This window comes from Poecilia latipinna, unplaced genomic scaffold (genome assembly GCF_001443285.1).
Source record: "Poecilia latipinna isolate Pla-1442-1.1 unplaced genomic scaffold, P_latipinna-1.0 Scaffold1932, whole genome shotgun sequence".
Classification (NCBI taxonomy): domain Eukaryota; kingdom Metazoa; phylum Chordata; class Actinopteri; order Cyprinodontiformes; family Poeciliidae; genus Poecilia; species Poecilia latipinna.
In genome coordinates, this window is record NW_015114548.1 from 6,887 (window position 1) to 28,959 (window position 22,073).

The following is a 22,073-nucleotide window of genomic DNA, read 5'->3' on the forward strand; positions in this document are numbered from 1 at the left end:
GCAAACTGTCTCTGTAAATATGTTTTGGCCAACATTCTTGGTTCTCTTTATTTTGCTATTGTTTGAAGATGTTAATGGTTTTATTGTAACTTTTAATAAGGGTAAAAAAAAATAAATGTTCAATCCCCTCTCTCTGAGTTCTGCCTTGTGTTTTAACCCTCTAAACACACACATACACTGGTTAGAAAAGGTTGCAAAAAGCTTTGCAGGATATAGAGATATTCTGGAGTATGTTGCACAATACAGTCTAAAGATGAATCTCATGAGTGAATAGAAGCACAAAAAAGTGCTAATTCAACAAAATTTATACTCATAAGATGATACATTTCAAGTGTAGGCAAGACTGCTGACTTGACGCTTTTCTAACACCCTGGAAGAAGAGGGTAAGCCACAAAAAGACATTGTTGAAGAAGACGGTTGTTCAGAGCGTGGTCTAAAAGCATATTGATGGAAAGTTGTGTGGAAGAGAAAAGTGGTATAAAATAATCTAAAGCGATAATAGCAGCCTCTCCAGGACTCCCTCTCAATCTTTAAGAGGATTGTGAGGTAAAGCCCATTCATAAGTTTGAGCGATGGGTTCAAAATGCGTGGACCAGAAGTCTCCAAGAGCGCTATCACACAGACCTGTACTCTCAGATTACTTGTGCGAAGCCATTTCTGAACCAGAGAGAATAACAAATGTTTTACTGGAGCCAAGGAGAAAATTGGGAGGGCAGTGTTGCTCTGTGGCCCACTGTCCCAGTTTCCAGATGAATGTAGTTTTTCCATTATTTTTGCAAAACAGACTTTCAGAGGATGGAGATAAAGTGGAGACGTACACAGTCCAAGTTGCTTGAGGTTGTGAAGTTTCCAGAGTCATATTAGTTTGAGGAACCACGCCATCTGCTTGTTTTCCTTTGTGGTTTATGAGGACCTTACAGCACCACATCCTTGTCTCTCTGACGTAACCGTGTGTCTTGGAGGCTGCATAGACTGTCAAAATATCAACACTTGGTTTAATGACCACGGCATTAGTGAGGGGCCAGAAAAGTCTCCTGGCCTTGAAACCACAGAGAATCTATGGAACATTGTCAAGAGGAAGATGAGACACAAGATCCAGCAACGCAGATGAAGGCTGCAAAGAAACGGGTTTCCTTAATGCATCAGTCAGAGGTGGACCAACTCTTTCCCAAGATGCATTAATACAGTAATTCATGTTAAAGGAGAGCGTAAAAATGGACATACTTTTCAAAAGCCTGAAATTTGAAAAAAATAAAATTATACATATATATATATATATATATATATATATATATATATATATATATATATATATATATATATATATATATACAATTTCTAAATTTTCTGAAACAGAATTTTGGGTTTTCATTATGTATGAGCATTTTTATATAAAAAAAAATACAAGAAAGAAAGGCTTAAAGCAACACGCACTAATTCTTGTAGATGAAGCCATTCAGGTCTAATGTAAATATCTTTGAGCTGGACTGAGTTGATTAGTTTTGCTTTTTAAACTGACTAACTGAAATAAATTAACAAGTCATGTGCAAACATCGCTGATGCGCGCAAAAGAATCAGTCTTTGGCTCCACCTGGTGGAGAAAAATAAGAGCTGCAAGGTAACGTCCACTTTATTTTGCAATTTTCCCCGAATGACACAGAGCGGTGCAAAACACCTCACGTGTTTAATCAAGACATTAAATGCACAACTAAGTATTATTAATACAACACTTTCGTGGTCTGAAAAAATTCGGATACGTTACAGATGTGTTTTCATCAGACGAGGTGGCCGAGTGGTTAAGGCGATGGACTGCTAATCCATTGTGCTCTGCACGCGTGGGTTCGAATCCCATCCTCGTCGAAACGTTTTCTAGATTCTTTGAATAACGTTATTCGTTTCTCATCAAACTTCTAACACGTGATCGTGGTAAACATTAGTAAACAATTTAATACTCTGGAAAATACCTTGGTTCAGAGTTAGCTTCCTCGGTCACACCAATATTAGATGGCATAGACAAAATTAGTTCCAAAAATTCAAAATGGTGGCAGCTTTGCAATCTTTGTGTGCTTGTTTTAGTAATTAAACCTTTTCATCAAAAAAGTTTAAAAAGAGAATTCAATCTTCATTTGCTTTCATTTGCTTTCTTTTGCTTCATTTGCACAAAAGCTTTTTCTTTTTTGTGGTAAAAAATATGAGGAAAATGACCCTCCATATGATTTTATTAAAAATCATATGGACAATTTTTAATTTAACCATCCATCCATTTTCTGAACACCCTTGTCCCTCAGTGGGGTCGGGAGGGGTGCTGGTGCCTATCTCCAGCTAATGTTCCGGGCAAGAGGCAGGGTACACCCTGGACAGGTCGCCAGTCTGTCACAGGGCAACACAGACACACAACCATGCGCACACACCTAGGGGCAATTTAGACAGACCAATTAACCTAACAGTCATGTTTTTTGGACTGTGGGAGGAAACCGGAGTACCCGGAGAAAACCCACGCATGCACAGGGAGAACATGCAAACTCCATGCAGAAAGACCAGGGCTGGGAATCGAACCCAGAACCTTCCTTGCTGCACGGCAACAGCTCTACCAACTGCGCCACTGTGCAGCTGGTTTAATTTAACCATAAATTAAAAATCTTAGCCATAAGATTTTTAATGTTTCTTATGGCTAAGATAAATTAAAAAGGGACTATTCCTTGACTGGCAACTGTCCTGCATTATTACTCACTCTAGGAGGCGCTGTACTGCTTACCTTTTCTCTCAAAGAAATGCAGAGTAAAGTTCAGAAGCGCAAATCATTCAGTCTAAACCCATGGAAGCTATTTGCTACATAACACGGGGGAAAAAGATACAGACTACCATTTATCAGTCTGAATTGTAAGAGTCTTTCAGCATTCCACAACTCAACTTGATGATATTTGCCCACTTTATTTGATTGGATGCTTGGTCTCTTTGTGATTATGACAAAGTAAAATCTCATTTCTATCCAGCACTTTTTAGCTTCAAAACTTTACCCAGCGTAACAAAAACAACAGTTCTCGCTGTAGCAAAGTTACACCACACTGTAATGCCAGCACAGTTAGGACATTATAAAAAATAAAACATCCTGGTTGAATTAAACATTACACTTAAAACCTAAATATTCCAGGGGGACATATAACTTTGGTCTTTATTTATTTATCTACAGCACTTGAAATGAATGCTTGTTCAGTGTTAGCATAACAATGTTTGTTTTTGGTGTGATGCTAGCACCTTATTGCACAATTCGGTTTGTTTGACATTTTAGATAGACAGAAACGTCCCTCAGGAAAATGTTATATTTTATCTAAAATACTCAGCATAGTTTATGTTTCATCAGTAGATAAATAGTTTTAAGAATACTTGTCAATATGATTTGTTGGATCAAGAATAATCTCAGTTCTGTTTCAAAACTCACTCTTTGTCACTAATTAGTAATGCTTACTTGGCCTAACAACCAGCTTTTCTTCTGTGGTATCACTTGTACCAAATCCATACATATGTAACTCTGAACTGTGACATTTAAGTCTCTCTTGTGTGGCCCCTGTTGTTGTGGAGGGCTCCAAGCAGATGGAGGTTATGCTTTCACCCCCCTGTGAAAGCATAACCCCAATTCTGATTTTTTTTTATATTCCAGCAAAGCAGGCGGCGCCAAGAGATACTCTTCTCTAATGTAGTATGGGGGTAAGTAGGGCTCTGGTCAGGAAGAAATAAGCACTGTTGCTTACTTATAAACTTTTTAGCAATGTTTTATCAAAACACTCAACTTGAGACTTTTTTTCTGTGTTGTTGGAGACTTTCGTGTTGACAACGCTCTGGAGCCCTGCTGTGTCCTGAAATGTAATCAAATTCGATGTCATGAAATTAGCACATTTTTAGCAAGCGCCTACTACAAGCTAAATAAGTTTTAAAAGTAAACAGTGGAATCAGCAGTTTCTGAGTCATTGTGATGTATGGAGCTACTACCGTTCTAAAGAGTCCGTGATAACAAAGCAATATGTCCAGAATTCCACTCTACCTAAGCTGAGTGAGTGGAAGCAAAAACAAAGTCAGAGCAAACAAATAATTTTTTTTTTTCAAAGTTAAAATGAATGAACAAGTCCAGACTGCAGAGAAGCCACGCAGCTTGAGTGACCAACTCCGCCTGGAGGGGAAATTAACTGACGCCGTAATCATAGCTGAGGGAGTGGAGTTTCCAGTTCACAAGATCATCCTCTGTAACTGCACCCCGTATTTTTGGTGAGTTGGTCAAACTGGATTACTTTCTGTGTTTTTATAAGCAGGTAAAGGTACTATATTTTGTTTTCAGTTGAGGATTTAAGGTGATAATCAGTAGTCATAATGAGTAAACTGAAAGGTATTGTTGAGGCATGTGTGAAAGGTGAAACAAAGTGAACAAAAGGGCAGTTTTACATGTATGAATGAGTGAATGAGCTAATATACTTTATTAGCTCATTCAGAGGGAAAATCACATAATTTAATTTTAAAACAAGTATTAGAGTTTTGCGACTATCTCCTGTTTAGCATTAATGTTTTTCATAACTAAATACAATCACCATAATGCTATTTCCTCTGGATATTAGTTCATAAACTCGTTTTGACCTCAAATGCTTTACTCACATTCACATTAACTAGTAACCATTAATTGAAGCTCTAAAAACACAACACACAAGTGAAAGTGGCACTAATTTAACAGCACATGAAGCATATCATTCAAGTCAGGCTGATGAGGCCTCACTTGACTGAACATATTTCTGTGATGCTTGATTTGAACAATTTGATATTAGTGGCAGGATGCTGGCATTGGTATCATCGGAGAGAAACAAGAGGTTTGGTACACAGCATTTTCAAGAAGTCCTGTAAAGTCCTGTGTTGTACAGTGCCTATAAAAAGTATTCAGCTCCCTGGTGAGGGTCAAATGGCCCAGTGGCGCAGATGTATGGCAGCCTCACTGTTAGCCAACGACCAATTGATTGTCATTAGCTACCGGTTGATGGTTAGCTACCATCAGTTGGTAGCCAACGATATCAATTGGTCATTAGCTACCATCAATTGGTAGCTACCATTAATTGGTAGCTAACAACATCGATTAGTTGATAGCTATCATCAATTAGTAGTTAACTACCATCAATTGGTAGCTAATGACATCAATTGGTAGTTAGCTACCACCAGTTGGTAGCTAATGACATCAATTGGTAGTTAGCTAACATCAATTGGTAGTTAGCTACCATCAGTTGGTAGCTAATGACATAAATTGTCTGTTAGCTACCATCAGTTGGTAGTTAGCCACTATCAGTTGGTAGTTAGCTACCATCAGTTGGTAGCTAATGACATCAACTGGTAGTTAGCTATCATCAGTTGGTAGTTAGATACCATCAATTGGTAGCTATTGACATTTGGTTGTTAGCTACCATCAGTTGGTAGTTAGCTACCATCAATTAGTAGCTAATGACATCAATTGGTAGTTAGCTACCATCAGTTGGTAGCTAATGACATTTGGTTGTTAGCTGCCATCAGATGGTAGTTAGCTACCATCAATTAGTAGCTAATGACATCAATTGATAGTTAGCTATCATCAGTTGGTAGCTAATGACATCAATTGGTAGTTAGCTATCATTAGTTGGTAACTAATGACATCAATTGGTAGTTAGTTACCATCAATGGGTAGCTAATGACATCATTTTGTAGTTATCTACCATCAGTTGGTAGCTAACAACATCAATTGTTCATTAGATACCAATTGATGGGAGCTAACAACCATTAATTGTGAGTAACTGAGTGAATGGGTGAATGACTGAAGTATGTAGTACTTCATAAAGTGTTATACAAGTACTGAACATTTGGTGTTTAATCCTCCAGATGGCTCTTTTTTTTACCTTAAACCTTTGAGAGCTTCCCAGGGTTTTCTGTAGAGAAGCATCCCCACAACATAATTCTGCCACTACCATGTTTCACAGTGGAGGTGATGTGTGGTTTTTGGTGTCCTCCAAACATATCATCTTGTCTGATGGCCAAAAAGCTCCATTTTGATCTGGTCAGAACAAAAGACTTTCTTTGACTTGGCCATTGAGTCTCCTTATGGCAAATTTTATGATATGAACCTTGATATGAGTTTTCTTCAACAGTGGCTTTTTCATTCAACAGCTATAAGCAGAGTCTCTCCCATCTCAGCTGATAGACTCCTTAAGAGTTAGATGTGTCTTATTGGCCCTTCTCACCAGTTTCCTTCTTGCACAGTCACTCAGTTTTTGAGAGGATGGCCCAATATGGAGGTACCATATTGCTTCCATTTCTTTATGATGGAACTAAACTGACTTATTTTCAATAACCTTTTCTGTGATTTGCTTGGAGTTCACTTTTGTCTTCATGCTTTAATGGAGGCCATGGTTATTGATTAATCATTGAACAAACGTCCAGAAACAAGTGTCTTTATGCTATGATCACCTGGAACAAAGTCACAGCACTCAGGTGTTTTCCTTTCCACTCACTGTGAGACAATTAGCATCAAATGGCTGGACATCTTTTGAATTAGGTCGGTCATTTTAAACTGAATTAATATTTGTACAATAACGTTTTATGTTACTTTCAACTTGTCATTATTTTGTAGAAATCATTATTCACTTTGAAAGTGGGGCGGGGTTGTAACAGTTACAAAATTATAAAAAGGGAGTTAATATTTTTAAAGCAACTGTACTTATGTCAGCATTTCATATGCATAGTTCATTTATGTTCCAATATGTTTTTTTTTTCTACTAGCAGGACATCTGAGAGTTGTTTGTTTTTGTGCAGATAAAAAGAAATGGTGATACATTTCAGTTACACTCAGTCTAGCCTCTGAAAAAGTTCAAGGATGATCGTGACATTATGTATCTTATATAATTTAATGTATATATCTATATATCTTTAATGGAACCGTTCAGCAGCTGAATGGCTCCATTATGCTCACCCCGTTTCAGATCTGTTCCCTGTCATAAACTTGGTTTATCAAACCTTTTTCTCCATACCTTTTTAATACAAGTGGTCTTGCAGTTAAACAGAGCTAGGTTGTTCCCAAAGTCTTAAAGTTTCTTTCTTTATTTTTTATGTCTCTTCAGACATACCTAACATGTTTTGACGTTCTACTTCCGTCTTCAACAAAACCTGTGACACCTGCTCTGACTAAGACAGAAGTAAAACGTCAAAATATGCCAGGTATGTCTGAAGAGACATCAAAAAATAACCCAGTGTCTAAAAGCAAAACAAATTTTAAGACTTTATCATATATATAAACAATTAGTTTCATCAATAGATTACTATATTGTACTTAAGAGAAGATAATTACAATCATCTCAATAGCTCCATTTTATGTTTTCACTACAGACATTACAGCAAGTAAGAAGTAGATAAACTCTAATCAGTTTCTAACACTTTTTACACAAGTTATGGAGTGAAACACATGTATAATATTAAATAAAACATGGTTGTGTCTTAATGAAAATCCACAATGTGCTTCCTCCTCAGTGCTCTCTTCACACGATGGTCCAACGAAGACCAAAAGGTGTTTCACATACCAGGAATATCATCTGCAATGATGCGGCTCATCCTCGACTATGCATACACAAACTCTCTCACCGTCACTGAGGCTAATGTGCAAGAGCTTCTTCAAGCAGCAGATCAGCTGAACGTACATGAGGTGGTGCGTGTCTGCTGCATGTTCCTCGAGCGTCTCATGAGGCCAGACAACTGCATCGGCATCTGGAGGTACGCGACAATCTGTGTGCACCCTGAGCTGCGTTGGAATGCCTTCGCCTACATCCTGCAACACTTTGAGGAGATTGCTTTGTGTGATGAGTTCCTGCAGCTCTCTGCAAACGAGCTAGCTGAGATCATAGAAAAAGATAACCTGAATGTGACAAAGGAAAATAAGGTGTATGAGGCCCTTTTGAGGTGGACTTCTCATGATCTTCCAGAGCGAGAGTCATACTTCCAACTTCTCATGACTAAGGTGTAGTCATTAGATTGAATTTAAATACTCACATGTTCATCATTTCACTATTTCTTTGCCAATATTATTTAGGCTGATTAATTAAGAAGTTGGCTGAGTTTACTAGAGTACATTTAACAGTACATTGCTTTTTTTTTTTTTACAGAAATTGACTACAGCAAGCTTAAGTAAATAATTTTAACTCAAAGTGTGTACATAACCTCCCCCAATGTGGGAAGGCGAAGTTTGAATAAAGCTCTTCAAGATAAACAGCTTGTTTTGATACTGCAAAAGAAAAAAAAATAATGTCAGCAAGAAAATAAAACAACAACACCCTACTGACAGGAAATATAATAATTTAACTAAATCAAACATTATTTGAAGATAATAATCTTTAGATATTTTAAAAATCAACAATTAACTTGCATAACAATCAAAAACCATGAATCACACTTTTACCATATAGAATTTGCAGGAAACTTGTTGGGAAAAAAGTACCGTGTATTATTTTTATTATATATCTAAAGCAGTAAAAAAGTAAATTTTAGTAAAAAAAAAATAAATGTTTTGTTGGATTCCCATGATGTTTGTTACTTGTACCTGTTTCAGTTGAAACTTTATAAACGAACCTCTTAACAATTAGTGTTATTTTCTTCATACTGGTTTTGAAGTACATCTAGTAAGACATTAAGAGTTTAAAATAATACATTTTCTATATTTAAACATACAGTCTACATTAAGAATACAAATAAATCAAAAGCAGACAACATAAAATGAATGCAATGGTAACAAATTTCTTTAACAGCATCACCAAGCAGCAGTCTTGCACATGGGAAATTTATTTTTACTTCGTAAGTACAGCATAAATGTGCGACGAAAGTCAAATTAGCAAGCAACTTGATGGCACTTTGTGAAGCTTGCTTCTCTTAGACAAGAACTACTCTTTGCATTCGAGTGTGCTAATCTATTTAACATTGTGGATTCACAGAACTTGAAGTCCATTTGAAAGACAGAATCAAACAGCTTTTCACGTGCAACTGCAGAAAATAGTTCAATTAGCATAATACATTTTTGTTATAAGGATGCCATTTAACTATGCCTAAAATTTATACATGCAAATTTAAGTATGTGTATACACTTCCTTTTGAGGATTTTTTTTGTAAAGGATCTGTAGTTTTTTCACACACTGTAAAAAGCAAAACACAGTACTGAAAAAACCTTTGGCGAACATGTTGCAACCGTTTATGAGATTCAAAAAATGAAACAAAAATGCAGAGAAATACATTTTCTCCTGTCATCTCTGTCTAGATCCGACTGGCCTTGTTCAATATAGACTATTTCAAAGACAAGCTGCTGCCAAATGTGCTGGTGAAAAAACACTGTGTGGGCCTCCTGTCTGAAGCGATGGGAACCATGAGTCAAGTTTTATTATTTAGAACCCATTTGACCAGCAACTTCAATCGCCCTCGTCGGCCTAACACTATCCTACTAGCCATCGGTGGGTGGAGTGGTGGAGATCCAACCAATGCCATTGAGGCATACGATGTTCGTTATGACCGCTGGACCAATGTTGGCAACAACCTTGAGCGGCCTTGTGCCTATCATGGTGCCGCCTTCCTCAACGGCTACGTCTATTGCATCGGAGGTTTCAACAGGGTGGAGCATTTCAACAGCGTTCGCAAGTTTGACCCCGTTGCATACACCTGGCATGAGGTGGCTCCCATGCACCACCGGCGCTGCTACGTGAGTGTGACTGTGCTGAATGGGTGTATTTACGCCATGGGAGGTTATAATGGACACGGGCGACTGAACACAGCAGAGTTCTATAAGCCGGAGACAAACCAGTGGAATTTGATTGCTCCCATGCACGAGCAAAGGAGCGATGCAAGCTGCACCACTCTTAACAGCAAGGTGGGTCAACTGAGTTTTGTGCTGCTTTTTAAACTGCTGTGGTAATTAAAGGCCTGCAAACATAAACGGAACCAAACTGTCAAGGAAATTTCAGAATTCAAATTGAATTGTTCAACTGGTTAATATAGCTTAGCTATTTGTCATCTATTCCCTGAGAACAAAGCAAAATTGGAAAAAAATAAATAAATAAATAAAATAAAATCCCCTTTTGGGGAAAAATTGCCTAATATTTTACATACTTCTACTTTGGCAAAGGCACTATAAAGGGGGCACCGTTTTTATGCTGTAAAGATGGAGTTAAAGTATTTTCTTTAGTTGAAAGCTGCAATGTTTCACTTGCCTCCTACAAGAGTTCCCTTCAAAAGATGATTTGATTGTTCTGCTGACAATGAAGCGCTTGCAGCTGGTTTGTAAAGACGTGTAAGAGCTGAAGGAAAGCGAGACAGAACTCCTGGCATTCATGTCATTGCTATCTGACCAAGTATCCTTATGTCCAAAAAGTTATAATCAATTACTATCCTGTCATTAAAAAAAAGAAGTAAAAAGCAAAAGCCCAACTCGTGACTTTTTTTTTTTTTTTTTTTTCAAAGAAATTTCACTACATACTTGCATGATGTCCTTGATATAAACAGTTAAATCATTTAGGACTATTTTATTAATTTATTTTTTTTAGATTTATATTTGTGGGGGATTCAATGGAACAGAGTGCCTGCAGACAGCTGAATTTTACACCCCAGAGAACAACCAGTGGACACTGATTACCCCCATGAACAGCCGGCGCAGTGGAATAGGAGTCATTGCTTATGCAGGTCATGTTTTTGCAGTAAGTACAGGAAACTGTGCTGAAGCACAGGTTAGATGTTGAAACCTCACTTATAATGTGTGGAGGCTTCCATCAATGTTTGTTTCTAATCTGATCCGACGCAGGGAGGGGTAAGTAAGTAAGTAAAACTTTACTTATACAGTGCTTTTCAAGACAAAAATCAACAAAACAGAATAGAAAAATACACAAAGTAAATTTGAACAACTGCTAGTACTTTAATTAACTAGTGGTGTTGTGGTAACATTTGGTACTTACCACATGCATGAGACGCTGTCTTCTGGATCTGATGTTTGGGTGAAATATTATGTCATTAAGTTCACAATTTAAAATTTACGTAACACTACAAAAGTGTGTCAGGAAGTATCTGAAGTGAACAACAGGAGAGAAATTAATTTTGTAGTGTTGCTTTATCATCTTTAACATGCTGTGTGCAAAAACGTAAGGGGTAAAATTTGAACTTCTATTTTAGATTCTTCAAGTCTATGTCAATTAAATTGTGCATGTATATGCAAAAACCTTTTAATCTATTAGACAAAAGGTAATTATAAAATTATGTTAATATAATATACAATGTAATAATTATTTTTCCAGCTGTAACTGAAGTCTGAAATAAAAGAAAATAACTAAAATATTTCTTGCCTATGTTGTGCATTGCCTGGACTTTTTTTTTAGGTGTTTGTTTTTCTGACATTAGTTGTGTCCTTTGCAAATAAAACACCATAGCAACTTTGTAAAAAGTTTTAACAAGCCTTCATATAAAACTGATATATGCTCCTCATTAAAATGTTAAGGACCAGCGGGAAAAAATGCTTTTAGTGGGATTTGGATCAGGAGAACATGTAGGATGGTTTAAAAAAGAGGGTATTCTCCTGGAACAAGTAACTTTTCTGATGGGTGTGGTAACGTGCCTTGCTGCCCTGTTAAAATAGTGGACACAGAAAACACTGGGACACTCAGTCAAGAGGGACGATTACTGTATTACCTGCATTGTCTGTGTTATCCGTGGTGTGACGACCGTGCACAAACTGAAGCTCCATTGAAGGACAAAAGTCCCAGATCATAATTCTGATCTGGGACTTACTGGCTACTCTATGGTGCCAGTAATCTTGAAAACATCACAGTTTTTCAGACAAATGTTTTTCTTGACAAAGAATAAAACTCTGTCCAATCTCCCAATGTTATTTTGTTCTTTTTTCCTTGCTAAATGATGATGAATCCTTTTAAAGATATGTCGTTGAATTTATCGACGAAATCCAGACCTAAGCCAATGACCATGGCAAGGTAATTATTTGGGTTGAGTTGCTCATCTTAAAATCAAAACCTACTAAATTTAGAACTTTAGATTGTGTATATTTTTGGTCTTAGTTGTTGCTTTTTTTTTCTTCTTCTTTTTTTTTTAATGCTGTTCCTTGTGTGTCCTGGTGTTGAATGAGGTACTAACTTGCTTGAACACCTGAACCAGCACACTTTCCTTCTCTCCAACAGGTCGGTGGCTTTGATGGCAACAGGCGTCTGCGCACTGCTGAGGCCTACAACCCTGAGACTAATCTCTGGACGAACGTGGGCTCCATGATTACGACCCGCAGCAACTTCGGCATTGAGGTGGTTGAAGATAGGCTCTTTGTTGTTGGGGGCTTCAATGGCTATACCACTTGCTACAACGTTGAGTGTTACAACAACTTAACAGATATGTGGACTGAGGTCTGCGACATGGAAATCTTCCGTAGCGCCCTTAGCTGCTGCGTGATATCCGGACTCCCCAACATGGCCGATTACATGGTCTCTCGTGATGCTCTGCTGGAGGATGAGGAGGAGGGAGAAGACGAAGAAGAGGAGGCAGAGGAGGAGGAGGAGATGGAAGCTGGACATTGATTCATCATTTCCAGTGCCATTAACTAAGACGGGCACAAATATATTACTCGATTAATAAACCACTCAGAGCATTAAACTACAGCTGTGTAGTATTGGTGATTTCTTTTTACATAAATATTTGTATTTGTGTTTGTTTCAAAGGCCTTTAAAACAGGCCATTTTTTTTCTGTGTTGTTAATTCATAACTGAGAAAGTATACCTTGTTTTTATTTTGTATACCATGTGGTTGTACTTGTAACATCTTAATCAGACTAAGTTCATGAATGCAATTGAGGTCAGAGGTTTACATATACTGATATGAATGCCCTTAGTTTGTGGGACTTTTATTTTGAACCCTGGCACACTGATTTCGCGTGCTGCTTTATGTTCCGCCCCTTAAACATACGCTTCTACGCTTAGAAGTAACGCTTTGAGTAAAATTAAGATTAAATTGACCAAATGTCTGAAATACTAAATTTTAATTATGTAGTGAATATGGAAATGGTACATGTTCACGTCTGAAGATAAATTCAGTTATATTGCTCCTTATCAGAGTTATGCAATATTGACTTTTCCGATATAACTGAACGCAGCATTTGTTCGCGCTGTGATTGGATCGCTCAAAGACAACGGGGCGGGACATCTCAGTGTGATTGGTTTAATCCGTGACAACAAAAGACGTACTGCGTCCGTCACATGAGTTTTAGTCCGAAAAGCGCATTTGTCAAGGATTTATCGCAGATTTCTTTCGTTTTTAATTGTTTGCGAGTGAAAACCGAGCCGGACGTGTTTAGTATGGGTTTAGAAGCCTGGTACATGGACGGCTCAGACGAGGACCAGAGGAAGCCCCATAGGCTGAACCCGAATCAATCCGTCTCCCTGGACGAGTTGAGGAAGCTCGGAGTTTTCTACTGGAAAGTAAATACACACATTCCTCAGCTGCTGCTCGACACCAGTTGGCAGAAGTATATTCCTCATAGTAATGCAACCACTTTAACTCTCACAGCGTCTTAATGGCACAAACCATACCGTTCTGAGCAGCTCTGCTTTTGCTTACTGTGTCCCTGCAGCTGAATGCTGATGCCCATGAAACGGATCCAGAGCTGAAAAAGATCCGCAAAGAGCAAGGATACTCCTACATGGACATTATTACAATCGCAAGGGACGAACTACCCAACTATGAGGAAAAGGTAACTCTTTTGCTTCCACTTGTCTAAACATATTTTGAAAGTTGTGCAATTTCTTGAGTACAACTTTTGAGTTCTCCATCAGGATGGGCAATATGGAGATGTAATGATATTTAGCAGGATTTGTTGTCATAAGGACATAGATATTGATAAAAAAAATTGCAGTCGAAGTTCTGCAAACACAATAAATCAACAACTTATCAATCATACTTAACTACACCAGTAAACTGCAGTTAATTGTATTTTTAATGTCATATTTATTTATGCTCTCTCTTAATGCATGAGTTATGACCACATTCCAGATTTATTTTTCAATGCTTAATTCATCTTTACGGATACAAACAAATTGAAATGTTCTTTTTAAGCGTGAGTGGACAACATAAGTTGTTAAAATAAGTATGTTACAAACATTTAATGTTAAAATCCTTAAAAGCCTAACCAGAGATCAGGGTTTAAATAATATTTGGCTCAAAACCTCAATGCTTTACACCTATCTATATGTTTTATATATTTGAATTAGTATTTACTGTATTTGCTTCGGTTAAATGAAAAACAAAATAAAGGAATAAATATACATTATATTCAGAAAAAAATGATAATATTAAATTGACCACATATTTAATGTCTTTCTAATATTATTAATTAATGGGAGAACAAGTGATCCAGCGTTCTTAGCTTAATATTTCTTCATGCTCCTGTCTCATCAATCCATAATCTCGACTTTTTTAATAATCCCAAACCCGCCAAACAACAACAAAAAAGAAATCTATAGAAGCTGTAAAGAAATTCGGCAGTATTACTAAGGAGCACAAAGACAAACTCACATATTGAAACAGATTATTTTAAAGCTTGCAGGTTTCCTATGTTCTTTAGTAATGAGTTTGGATGGGTGACAAACCCTCAGGTACATTACACATACGGCAATTCTTACTGATATAGGCATCATTAGCATTTCTACTATTGTCTCAGATACTAATTCTACTACTATTCCTTATACTTCAGCTGAAGATGTTCTATGAGGAGCATTTACATTTGGATGATGAGATCCGCTACATCCTGGACGGGCAGGCCTACTTTGATGTCCGGGACAAGGAGGACCGATGGATCCGAATCGCCATGAAAAAGGGAGACTTGATCACCCTGCCGGCCGGCATCTACCACCGCTTCACCCTGGATGAGATGGTACGTCGAAGATTTAACACACCTGATAGTTCGCTAATTTAGCAATTATGCAAAGCGGGTAAAAGCATTAAATAAGTCAGAAATTTACTGAAAGAACTAAAGCTTGCAGTTTATAGAGGAGGTCTCCAAAACTGTCAGGATTTGAAGAATGAGCCAAAACGACACCTGAAGGAGGCGCCTTGAAGCCAGAGCCAACAGAAGCGTGTTTTTGACGATTTCCCTTAATCATTGCACAGAACCTAATTAATGTGTGTGAACTGGACAGGTTGTTGAGTTTTGTTTATGTAGACGATGAACTGGGATGTCGGTCTGAAAATTTTTTTTTTTTTTTTTTTTTTTTTTCCTGCAGAACTACACCAAAGCCATGCGGCTGTTTGTCGGGGAGCCGGTGTGGAAGGCCTACAACCGGCCGGCAGACGACTCCGACATCCGGAAGAAATATGTGGCCTCGCTGCAGGGATCCTGAACAGCTGCAGACTCCCTCCCAACTAATACACTAAAATCACCTCCTTCAGTTTGACCTCAGCAGGTTCATAAGAAGACTCATGAGGAAAGAGATCTTGAGGTGGAAGGCATCAGATTACTCATTTGTGCTGTTTAAAAGGTTACATGGTGCTTTTTAGGAGCACACTTATTAGTTTCTTTAGATACTCATGCTTTTTATATTTTACCTGGGTAAAATATAAGATGTTTGAAGTCATTTCACTAAAAGGTGACTTCTTTGCCAGCAACAAAAGACGAGTGCCTTCATTTGTAATAAATAAAGCATGAGCCTAATTTCTAATTCCAAGCTCAGGAAATAAACAAGATGGTGTTCATGACAGATCAATGTACATTTTTATTACACTAGAAATAAATCTGCTGCTAATAATTTGTCTTTTATTCCATTTTTATTCATTCCAGCATGTTACTGCGACACAATTATTTTATTCAGGATAAAATGGCTCTTTGTATACATAAATATGATAAACATAAAGATAACAGCAGAAGAAAAAGCAAAACAAATCAAAAAGATAATCAAGACAACGCTTCAGATATGTACAACTTTGGATTTTGAATATTTTTACAGTTCTGTTCAGTGGGAATGAAACCGATGCAATCTGAGGGGCTTGTTAATTTTCACTGCAGGAGTGATGAAATCTAGTGGTAATCGTGTAGAAGCTGCATTAAAAAAAAGTTTAAGGAGTCTGAAGCTCAGGATAATGCCCAGGCCTGGTCTCACTGTGAGCCAGCAGCTCCTGTAGTGTAACAACACGTCCTCCTGACTAAAAGTTTCTGAAAACTGCTCATCTACATCATTATTTATTTTGGAATTTTGAATTTCTCAGTTAAAGTACATTTACTGAGAGGAATGTTTTGGAAATGTATTTATTGATTTTAGAGAGCAGCCTACCGTGTCTTTTTGAATTAACTACAGAAGACGGGGCTGTTTTCATGGTTGGTCTTGCTGCAATAGTCTTTGAGCAGAGGGTCATGTGACGGCTTAAAGAGACGGGCCTAAAAAGAACCACATTTCAGCTGGGCAAAGAGAGAGAGAGAGAGAAAAATCACTGATGTGGATCAAGCATTATCCCAGATTTAGTTAAAATTTTAACGCAGATTCATCCAGAATATTTTGAGTCGTGTTGCACACGCAACCTGATGGTTGGAGCAGAGCTAAAGAAAACCTAACATGACTTCATCCAGGTAAGAATGAACCACCAAAGAAACAACTTTTAGTAGATAAAACTGAGGATTCTGTCTGATCAGTGTCTGGGTGTAGAAAAGCTTGCACTCAGTTCCTAAGCGGTCTGGAAAACTGCTGAATTTTATTTAAGAGGCTTTTTAGGTTTGGGTGAGGAAAGAACATTAATATTACCAGGCTCGCTCCTTATCCCGTTCACTAAAAGTCTTTTCCTTCCATCTATTCATCTGTTCAGCCACACATTCATTCTTCCATCTTTCTGCCAGTATGTCGGCCCAGTCATCTCTCTATTATTATCCATTTCCATCCCTCTTTCAGTGTTTCATCTTTCTTGCATTTTTGTCCGTCCGTCATTTGTTTCTGTCTTCTGCTTAAACTTCTCCCTTAAGTCCAGACCAATTTAGAAACATAAGTTTTTGTTATTTATACTTTTAAAACCCGTCTTCAAAAGAACTGAGGATTCGGATTATTTTGGGTCTGCATAAAGTCTGGAAATATGTGTAGGAACCCTGTTTGTATAAGAGAAAAGTATGTAGTGACAAAAAAGAAACGCTGCTTTAAAAGTCAAGTGAAACATGCAGCTGTGCCCTCTCATGACCCTCATGTAATGTTTTTGTCCTCCAGATTTCAAAGTGGTTTAACAAAGCTTATGTATTACATAGTTGGATTATTTTTTTTTTTAGCCTTGGAGCCAGACATCCACTCCCTCAGTATTTATGCAGAGCTGCAGCAAAAAAACAACACAACAAATAAGGACATTCACCACAAATTCTTTCAGTCTCAAAATGCTGTAAGTGTGAGGACTGTTTCTGGGTCGCTGCTCACATGGCAGGAGTGCTGGATCACTTTAGTGCGATAAAAGCCGATCTCAAACGTCCCCTTTTAACATCTCTGAAACTGAACAGCAAGCGTTGGTTTTACTGTCCCACTGGAGTACGGCTTAGTTCCTCTCTGAACACAGAGCTGTAGTACCCGTCGTTAACGCGGGGCAGCAGCAGCAGCAGCAGCACAGTTCTCTCCCAGTTGTCCTTCTTCTTTTCAGACCAGTTTGAGGCACTGCGCATTGAAGCTGTCTCCCTCCCGGCAGGCCACGGCGTCCAGCAGCGCCTGCTTCTTCTGCGTGCTGCGCGACGACTCCAGTTCATACATGGTGGTCAGGTTGAAGAGGACGCTCTCATGGAGGTACTGGGTGGGGTCCTGCTGAACCAGGCCCTCCAGCTGGCCCAAGGACTCCTTTAGCCGGCCCAAGTAGAGGAGACACACTGCAGCGTTGTTATTTGCCTGTAAAAGCAAACAAACAAACAAACAAAATAAAAACAAAAGGTCGTTCCATAGAAATTAGTTGGACATTTCAAAGATATTTGACATAATTGTTGCATTTTTCCCCTGGGTAAAAAGACAGAAAATCCAACCACACTAATTAAAGCTTCTCATGTGTAGACTAATACTTATATAGTTATACTTACAACTGGATTTTTTGGGTCAATTTTCAAAACTTCAAGGAAAGTTGCGTGTGCGTCAGCGTAATTATTCTGACTGAGGTAGACAAAGGCCCTGAAAAACAGGTAGAAATATGTTACACTCAGATATTATTCTCACAAATTTAGAAACGGGAAAGTCAATCGTTTTATTCATCCACTGCCCATGTCCACTTTGTTGCTGCACACTGCAGATCAGCTGGCTAAAGACAAACTAAAGACAGTGCCATCTATCTCTCTTTTACAGGTAGTGCTGTTTTACAATTATGCTTCAGGGAAGCGATAGCTAGCTAACACAACAGAACTTGATTCATTCATTTAACATGAAGGCACTTAAATCATGTTATCTGTATAGTTTTTTTTTTTAAATATGTCTAAAAACGATCCATTCTGTTTAATTTGCAACGTAATCCACACTGCCACCTGCTGGTCACATTGCACAGACTATTTTTTTTTTCTCAATGTAATACAGAGAATGAATTAGTATTTTTAATTTTTACTTTAATATTTTAAAAACATTGCTTCAGATTATCTCTGTAGTTTGCCTCTGATGATATGAACCTTCCTCCCAATTAACTCAAAAAATAGCAGCAAATCCACAACAGAACACCAAAAAAAGGGGAAAAAACATTAAGCTGTCGCAATCATCCAAAGTTCAGACCTTTTACTGAAGTAATCATTAACACATGCCGGTGTTATTTAATACGTTCCACCACCTCAGGCCAGAGAGCAGAGATGCTACCTTCTGTTTAGAAAATCAGGCACAAATGTGTGTATTCTGTTCCCAGATGAGCACAAATTGTACCTCATAGGTGCAAAACACTTGATCTGCATGTACCTGTTCATTAGGATGCATGTAGCGTGACTGAGGTTACTCCCTTTCATCTCGTAGGCTTTCTCCACGTCCTGGAAGTATCTTTCTGCAGTTTTCACGTCTCCGATCTGGGAAATAACAAAGCACATTAACTACATTACATTAACTGCTGATCTATGTCTTTGCCTGAGAACACCTCTAAATTCTTAGAGCAGAAAAAAAAAAAAAAAAACAGGAAAGGAAAAAAAATCTGCAAGGACGAAAAATCCTTGCAGAAAAAAAAAAATCTAACAAGATCTAAACACTGTTTTGGAATAGAAACCCATCCGTTCTCAATCGGCTTCCAGCAGCAAGTTCTTACATCTGTGACTTCCTCTCCTAACACACATGGAAGTAATGACTGGTATTTACAACAAACCATAATATTATATAAAAATCCAAAAGAACATTTTTTGCTAGAGTAGCTCCAACATATAAACGTTTAGGGGTGTTTTATATGTGCATAAAACATCTGTTATGTAAAAGACAAATGGAAGTTGCATCTGGAACAAAATGCTCTTTGTAACTTTACTCTCACAAATTTATGGAAATCACAATACCACTCAGCCTGGACTGCAATAAGTGTTTGCTAATTTTTCAAGTACCATGCATTCAAGCTCTCTATGCCTGTAATATATGTGGCGGCACTTGTTTAATGCAGCACAAACATTAAAAAGGTGGCATTATGGTCAAGTCATTAAGCAAGTACAACCAAGTTGTGTGACTGCCAAAAACTGCAGGATCAACGTTTTTCAATAAAAACTTGTTGCTGAGAAAGAGCTGCATAGACCTCTTGATTTCAGGGGCTTTTGTTTAGCATGAACCCAAAGCTGAAAGACACCAACACTTTAAAAAATATATTTATTGCATGTCAAAAGAAAAATAATCCTCTAACATAACAAAATACGTCAAACCATCCCTGCCTTTAAAAAGACCAAATATGAACGACTGGTTTTTGCATTTGCACAACGTTAATCAAAGCCTCTTTAACAGAAAATAAAAGGGGGGTTTATTTTTGGTCTATTGGAGCATAAGGCATACTGTGCAAAGCTAGGATAATTAATTCTGTGTCCAGGGAGTCTTACAGTCCATTCGTCCATCTGGTGATGCACAGACCTGCAAGAAGATGCGTCCGATTCCGCTGAGCAGCTGCACTCTCTGCTGGGGTTCATACTGGATGATGGAGTGATAGGTCTCCACTGCCAGAACGTAGTCCTGAGGACAAATAGGTTCCAAGATTGCATTCGGTGAGTGGGAACAATGAGTGGAGAAGGAGTGAAACAAAAGACAACGGTGGAGAGAGGTAAACAGGGCAGAGTTTGGAGGGAGCGAAGTCAAACAGTTGGAGTATTAGCAGGACACCGTGACCCTCCACCCACGCCGACGATGTGCTGCGACACATCGCTCACTTGGCGACTTGAAAGCTGAGCGACACGCCGCAGAGAGGTCAGAGAGGGGTGTGTGTGGACTCGGTGTGTACCGAGTCCTCCTCCTTCAGTACAGGAGACGTGTACTGAACATGCATGTGCATATGAATACACTCAAACTTTTGACTTTACCTTTAAATCGAGTTTAATGTGGATAGGACCTTCATTTCTTTACATTTTGATTCAAAAAGAAAAAAAAAAATGCAGAATTTACTTTACGAGGTTTTTGATCTAAAATTCTTCAGGTTTCTGAAAGGTCCTTTAAATGCTATTTGCATATTTTGGCTTTTTTTCCCCCTTTTTTTTAAAATTTTTTTTTACAGTTTTTTTTTTTTTTTTGTATGTTTCACCCATCTCTGAGCTATGGGTCTTGCATAAAAAGCATTCTAAACTCAAGGGATAACTCCATATAATATCAACACATGGCCAAGTAGTAAAAAAAAAAAAAAATTATAAAAAAAATTCTGTTGAAATTACTGGATGTTCGTCATTTGTTTAAAAAAACTACTTCTACGTTATCATTACTTTTATTATAATTATTGTCTTCTTCTTCAGGAAATCTGGGGAACTGATCATCAGGAAAACCTAGAAGGACTCTAACTGTTGTGAAGAAAAGAAAAAATAAGAGAAAACTAAACACTTACAGAGCAACATTTAAAAAAAAAAAATTGTAAAAAAAAAAAAAAGCTGATTTTTGTGTGGGTCTTTGTCATCTTTTGAAGGAGAAGTATTAAACACAATCCTAAAATGCAAAACCGGGATGCTGGGGATCAGAATCCAAGCCCGGAATGAAACTGCGCTGACTGTAATATCATGTCTCAGCAGTAGATGGCACTGTGTTTCTGTCAACGGCCTGATGTGAACCCACGCCGCCATCACCTCCCCCCTCTTTGCTCTCCGCTCGTTCTTTCTCTGACCAAGAATCCAATTAGTGGTCAGTCTGTGGGGATTTCACTGTGAATCCACCACCAGCCTGGCATCAGAGATCTCTGAGACTCACACCCACAGTGACACACAAACACACGCACCCACCTTCATCAGCAGCAGGCAGTTGGCCATGGAGTACATGACCCGACTGAGACGAGACCTCCACAGTTTTAGGGATGCTATAAACAGGAAAGAGAGACGGTGAAAAAGGGAGGGGTTCAATGACTTTCTATTTTCACTCCCATCGCTTTTTGGGTATTCCTGAGATATCCTAGTTTTCTGAAAAGCCGCCGCACTCTTCGCTCCTCCATCCCTCGCATTACAACCAGCTGTAACACCTGGGTTATTTTAAGGCGAGGTGCTGAGGAAGACACTGCGGCACATTTCCTCTTTGTCTGCTGTGGGAAGAGCCTGTTACTATTCATCACTGTGTTTGTGGGAGACGGAGCTGAGGGAAGAGCTAATCACTCAGTGGGGTTCTGATGTGTGAAGGCAAGGCCCTGCGTTATCGACTGTCTGTGTGGGTAGGAGAGAAAGAGGACACAGCCATTACGCTGCTTTTGTTAGGAGAAACCGGCTGAACCGAGGCGCCCTCACGGATACAGTCATACATGCGTCACCCAGCTAATTTTCCAGTATTTAGCTCAGCTGAAGCCATCGGTGGGCACATTTTCGAACTGATAAACACATGCCGAAGAAGTATTTAGAAGCTACATGGCCCCGATTCTAGGTCTGATTCAAGTTGCGTGGAGGCGGATCTGGGTAA

General features: G+C 38.4%; 3 protein-coding genes, 1 long non-coding RNA gene and 1 other non-coding gene across 6 annotated transcripts in view; 4 read left to right on the forward strand and 1 right to left on the reverse strand.

Moving 5' to 3' along the window:
* The first annotated feature begins 1 nt into the window (after position 1).
* Positions 2 to 22,015, forward strand: LOC106935237 (uncharacterized). Its single transcript, XR_001421857.1, has 3 exons — positions 2 to 1,208; positions 18,241 to 18,246; positions 22,005 to 22,015. It is a non-coding gene; the product is annotated as an uncharacterized LOC106935237 (long non-coding RNA).
* trnas-gcu (transfer RNA serine (anticodon GCU)) lies at positions 1,779 to 1,860 on the forward strand. Its single transcript has one exon. It is a non-coding gene; the product is annotated as a tRNA-Ser (tRNA).
* Positions 4,026 to 12,671, forward strand: LOC106935233 (kelch-like protein 10). Of its 2 annotated transcripts, XM_015015594.1 has the most exons (6): positions 4,176 to 4,260; positions 7,116 to 7,212; positions 7,522 to 8,005; positions 9,293 to 9,895; positions 10,569 to 10,718; positions 12,204 to 12,671. In XM_015015594.1, exons 3-6 carry the CDS (start codon positions 7,589 to 7,591, stop codon positions 12,588 to 12,590), a joined length of 1,557 nt encoding a protein of 518 aa, XP_014871080.1. In that variant the 5' UTR covers positions 4,176 to 4,260; positions 7,116 to 7,212; positions 7,522 to 7,588; the 3' UTR covers positions 12,591 to 12,671. The 2 variants fall into 2 exon arrangements, with proteins under 2 accessions (XP_014871079.1, XP_014871080.1); XM_015015593.1 differs by lacking the exon at positions 7,116 to 7,212 and having other exon boundaries at positions 4,026 to 4,260.
* Positions 13,251 to 15,738, forward strand: adi1 (acireductone dioxygenase 1). The gene is made up of 4 exons (XM_015015596.1): positions 13,251 to 13,487; positions 13,640 to 13,759; positions 14,759 to 14,938; positions 15,288 to 15,738. Exons 1-4 carry the CDS (start codon positions 13,266 to 13,268, stop codon positions 15,402 to 15,404), a joined length of 639 nt encoding a protein of 212 aa, XP_014871082.1. The 5' UTR covers positions 13,251 to 13,265; the 3' UTR covers positions 15,405 to 15,738.
* The window catches only part of trappc12 (trafficking protein particle complex subunit 12), a 34,283-nt gene continuing 28,453 nt past the window's right edge, over positions 16,244 to 22,073 (reverse strand). Inside the window, exons 8-12 of the mRNA XM_015015592.1 lie at positions 21,413 to 21,486; positions 20,070 to 20,168; positions 18,939 to 19,042; positions 18,089 to 18,176; positions 16,244 to 17,903 (exon numbers count right to left, since the gene is read on the reverse strand). Coding sequence (XP_014871078.1) covers positions 17,661 to 17,903; positions 18,089 to 18,176; positions 18,939 to 19,042; positions 20,070 to 20,168; positions 21,413 to 21,486 — 608 coding nt within the window. The 3' untranslated portion in view covers positions 16,244 to 17,660. The remainder of the gene's footprint in view (positions 17,904 to 18,088; positions 18,177 to 18,938; positions 19,043 to 20,069; positions 20,169 to 21,412; positions 21,487 to 22,073) is intronic.

Coding starts and splice junctions, on each gene's coding strand:
- LOC106935233 (XM_015015593.1), top strand. CDS start 4,109: ATGAATGAACAAGTCCAGACTGCAGAGAAGCCACGCAGCTTGAGTGAC. Junction 9,896..10,568: donor GCACCACTCTTAACAGCAAG/GTGGGTCAACTG, acceptor TATTTTTTTTAG/ATTTATATTTGTGGGGGATT. Junction 10,719..12,203: donor ATGCAGGTCATGTTTTTGCA/GTAAGTACAGGA, acceptor TCTCTCCAACAG/GTCGGTGGCTTTGATGGCAA.
- adi1 (XM_015015596.1), top strand. CDS start 13,266: ATGAGTTTTAGTCCGAAAAGCGCATTTGTCAAGGATTTATCGCAGATT. Junction 13,760..14,758: donor TACCCAACTATGAGGAAAAG/GTAACTCTTTTG, acceptor CTTATACTTCAG/CTGAAGATGTTCTATGAGGA. Junction 14,939..15,287: donor GCTTCACCCTGGATGAGATG/GTACGTCGAAGA, acceptor TTTTTCCTGCAG/AACTACACCAAAGCCATGCG.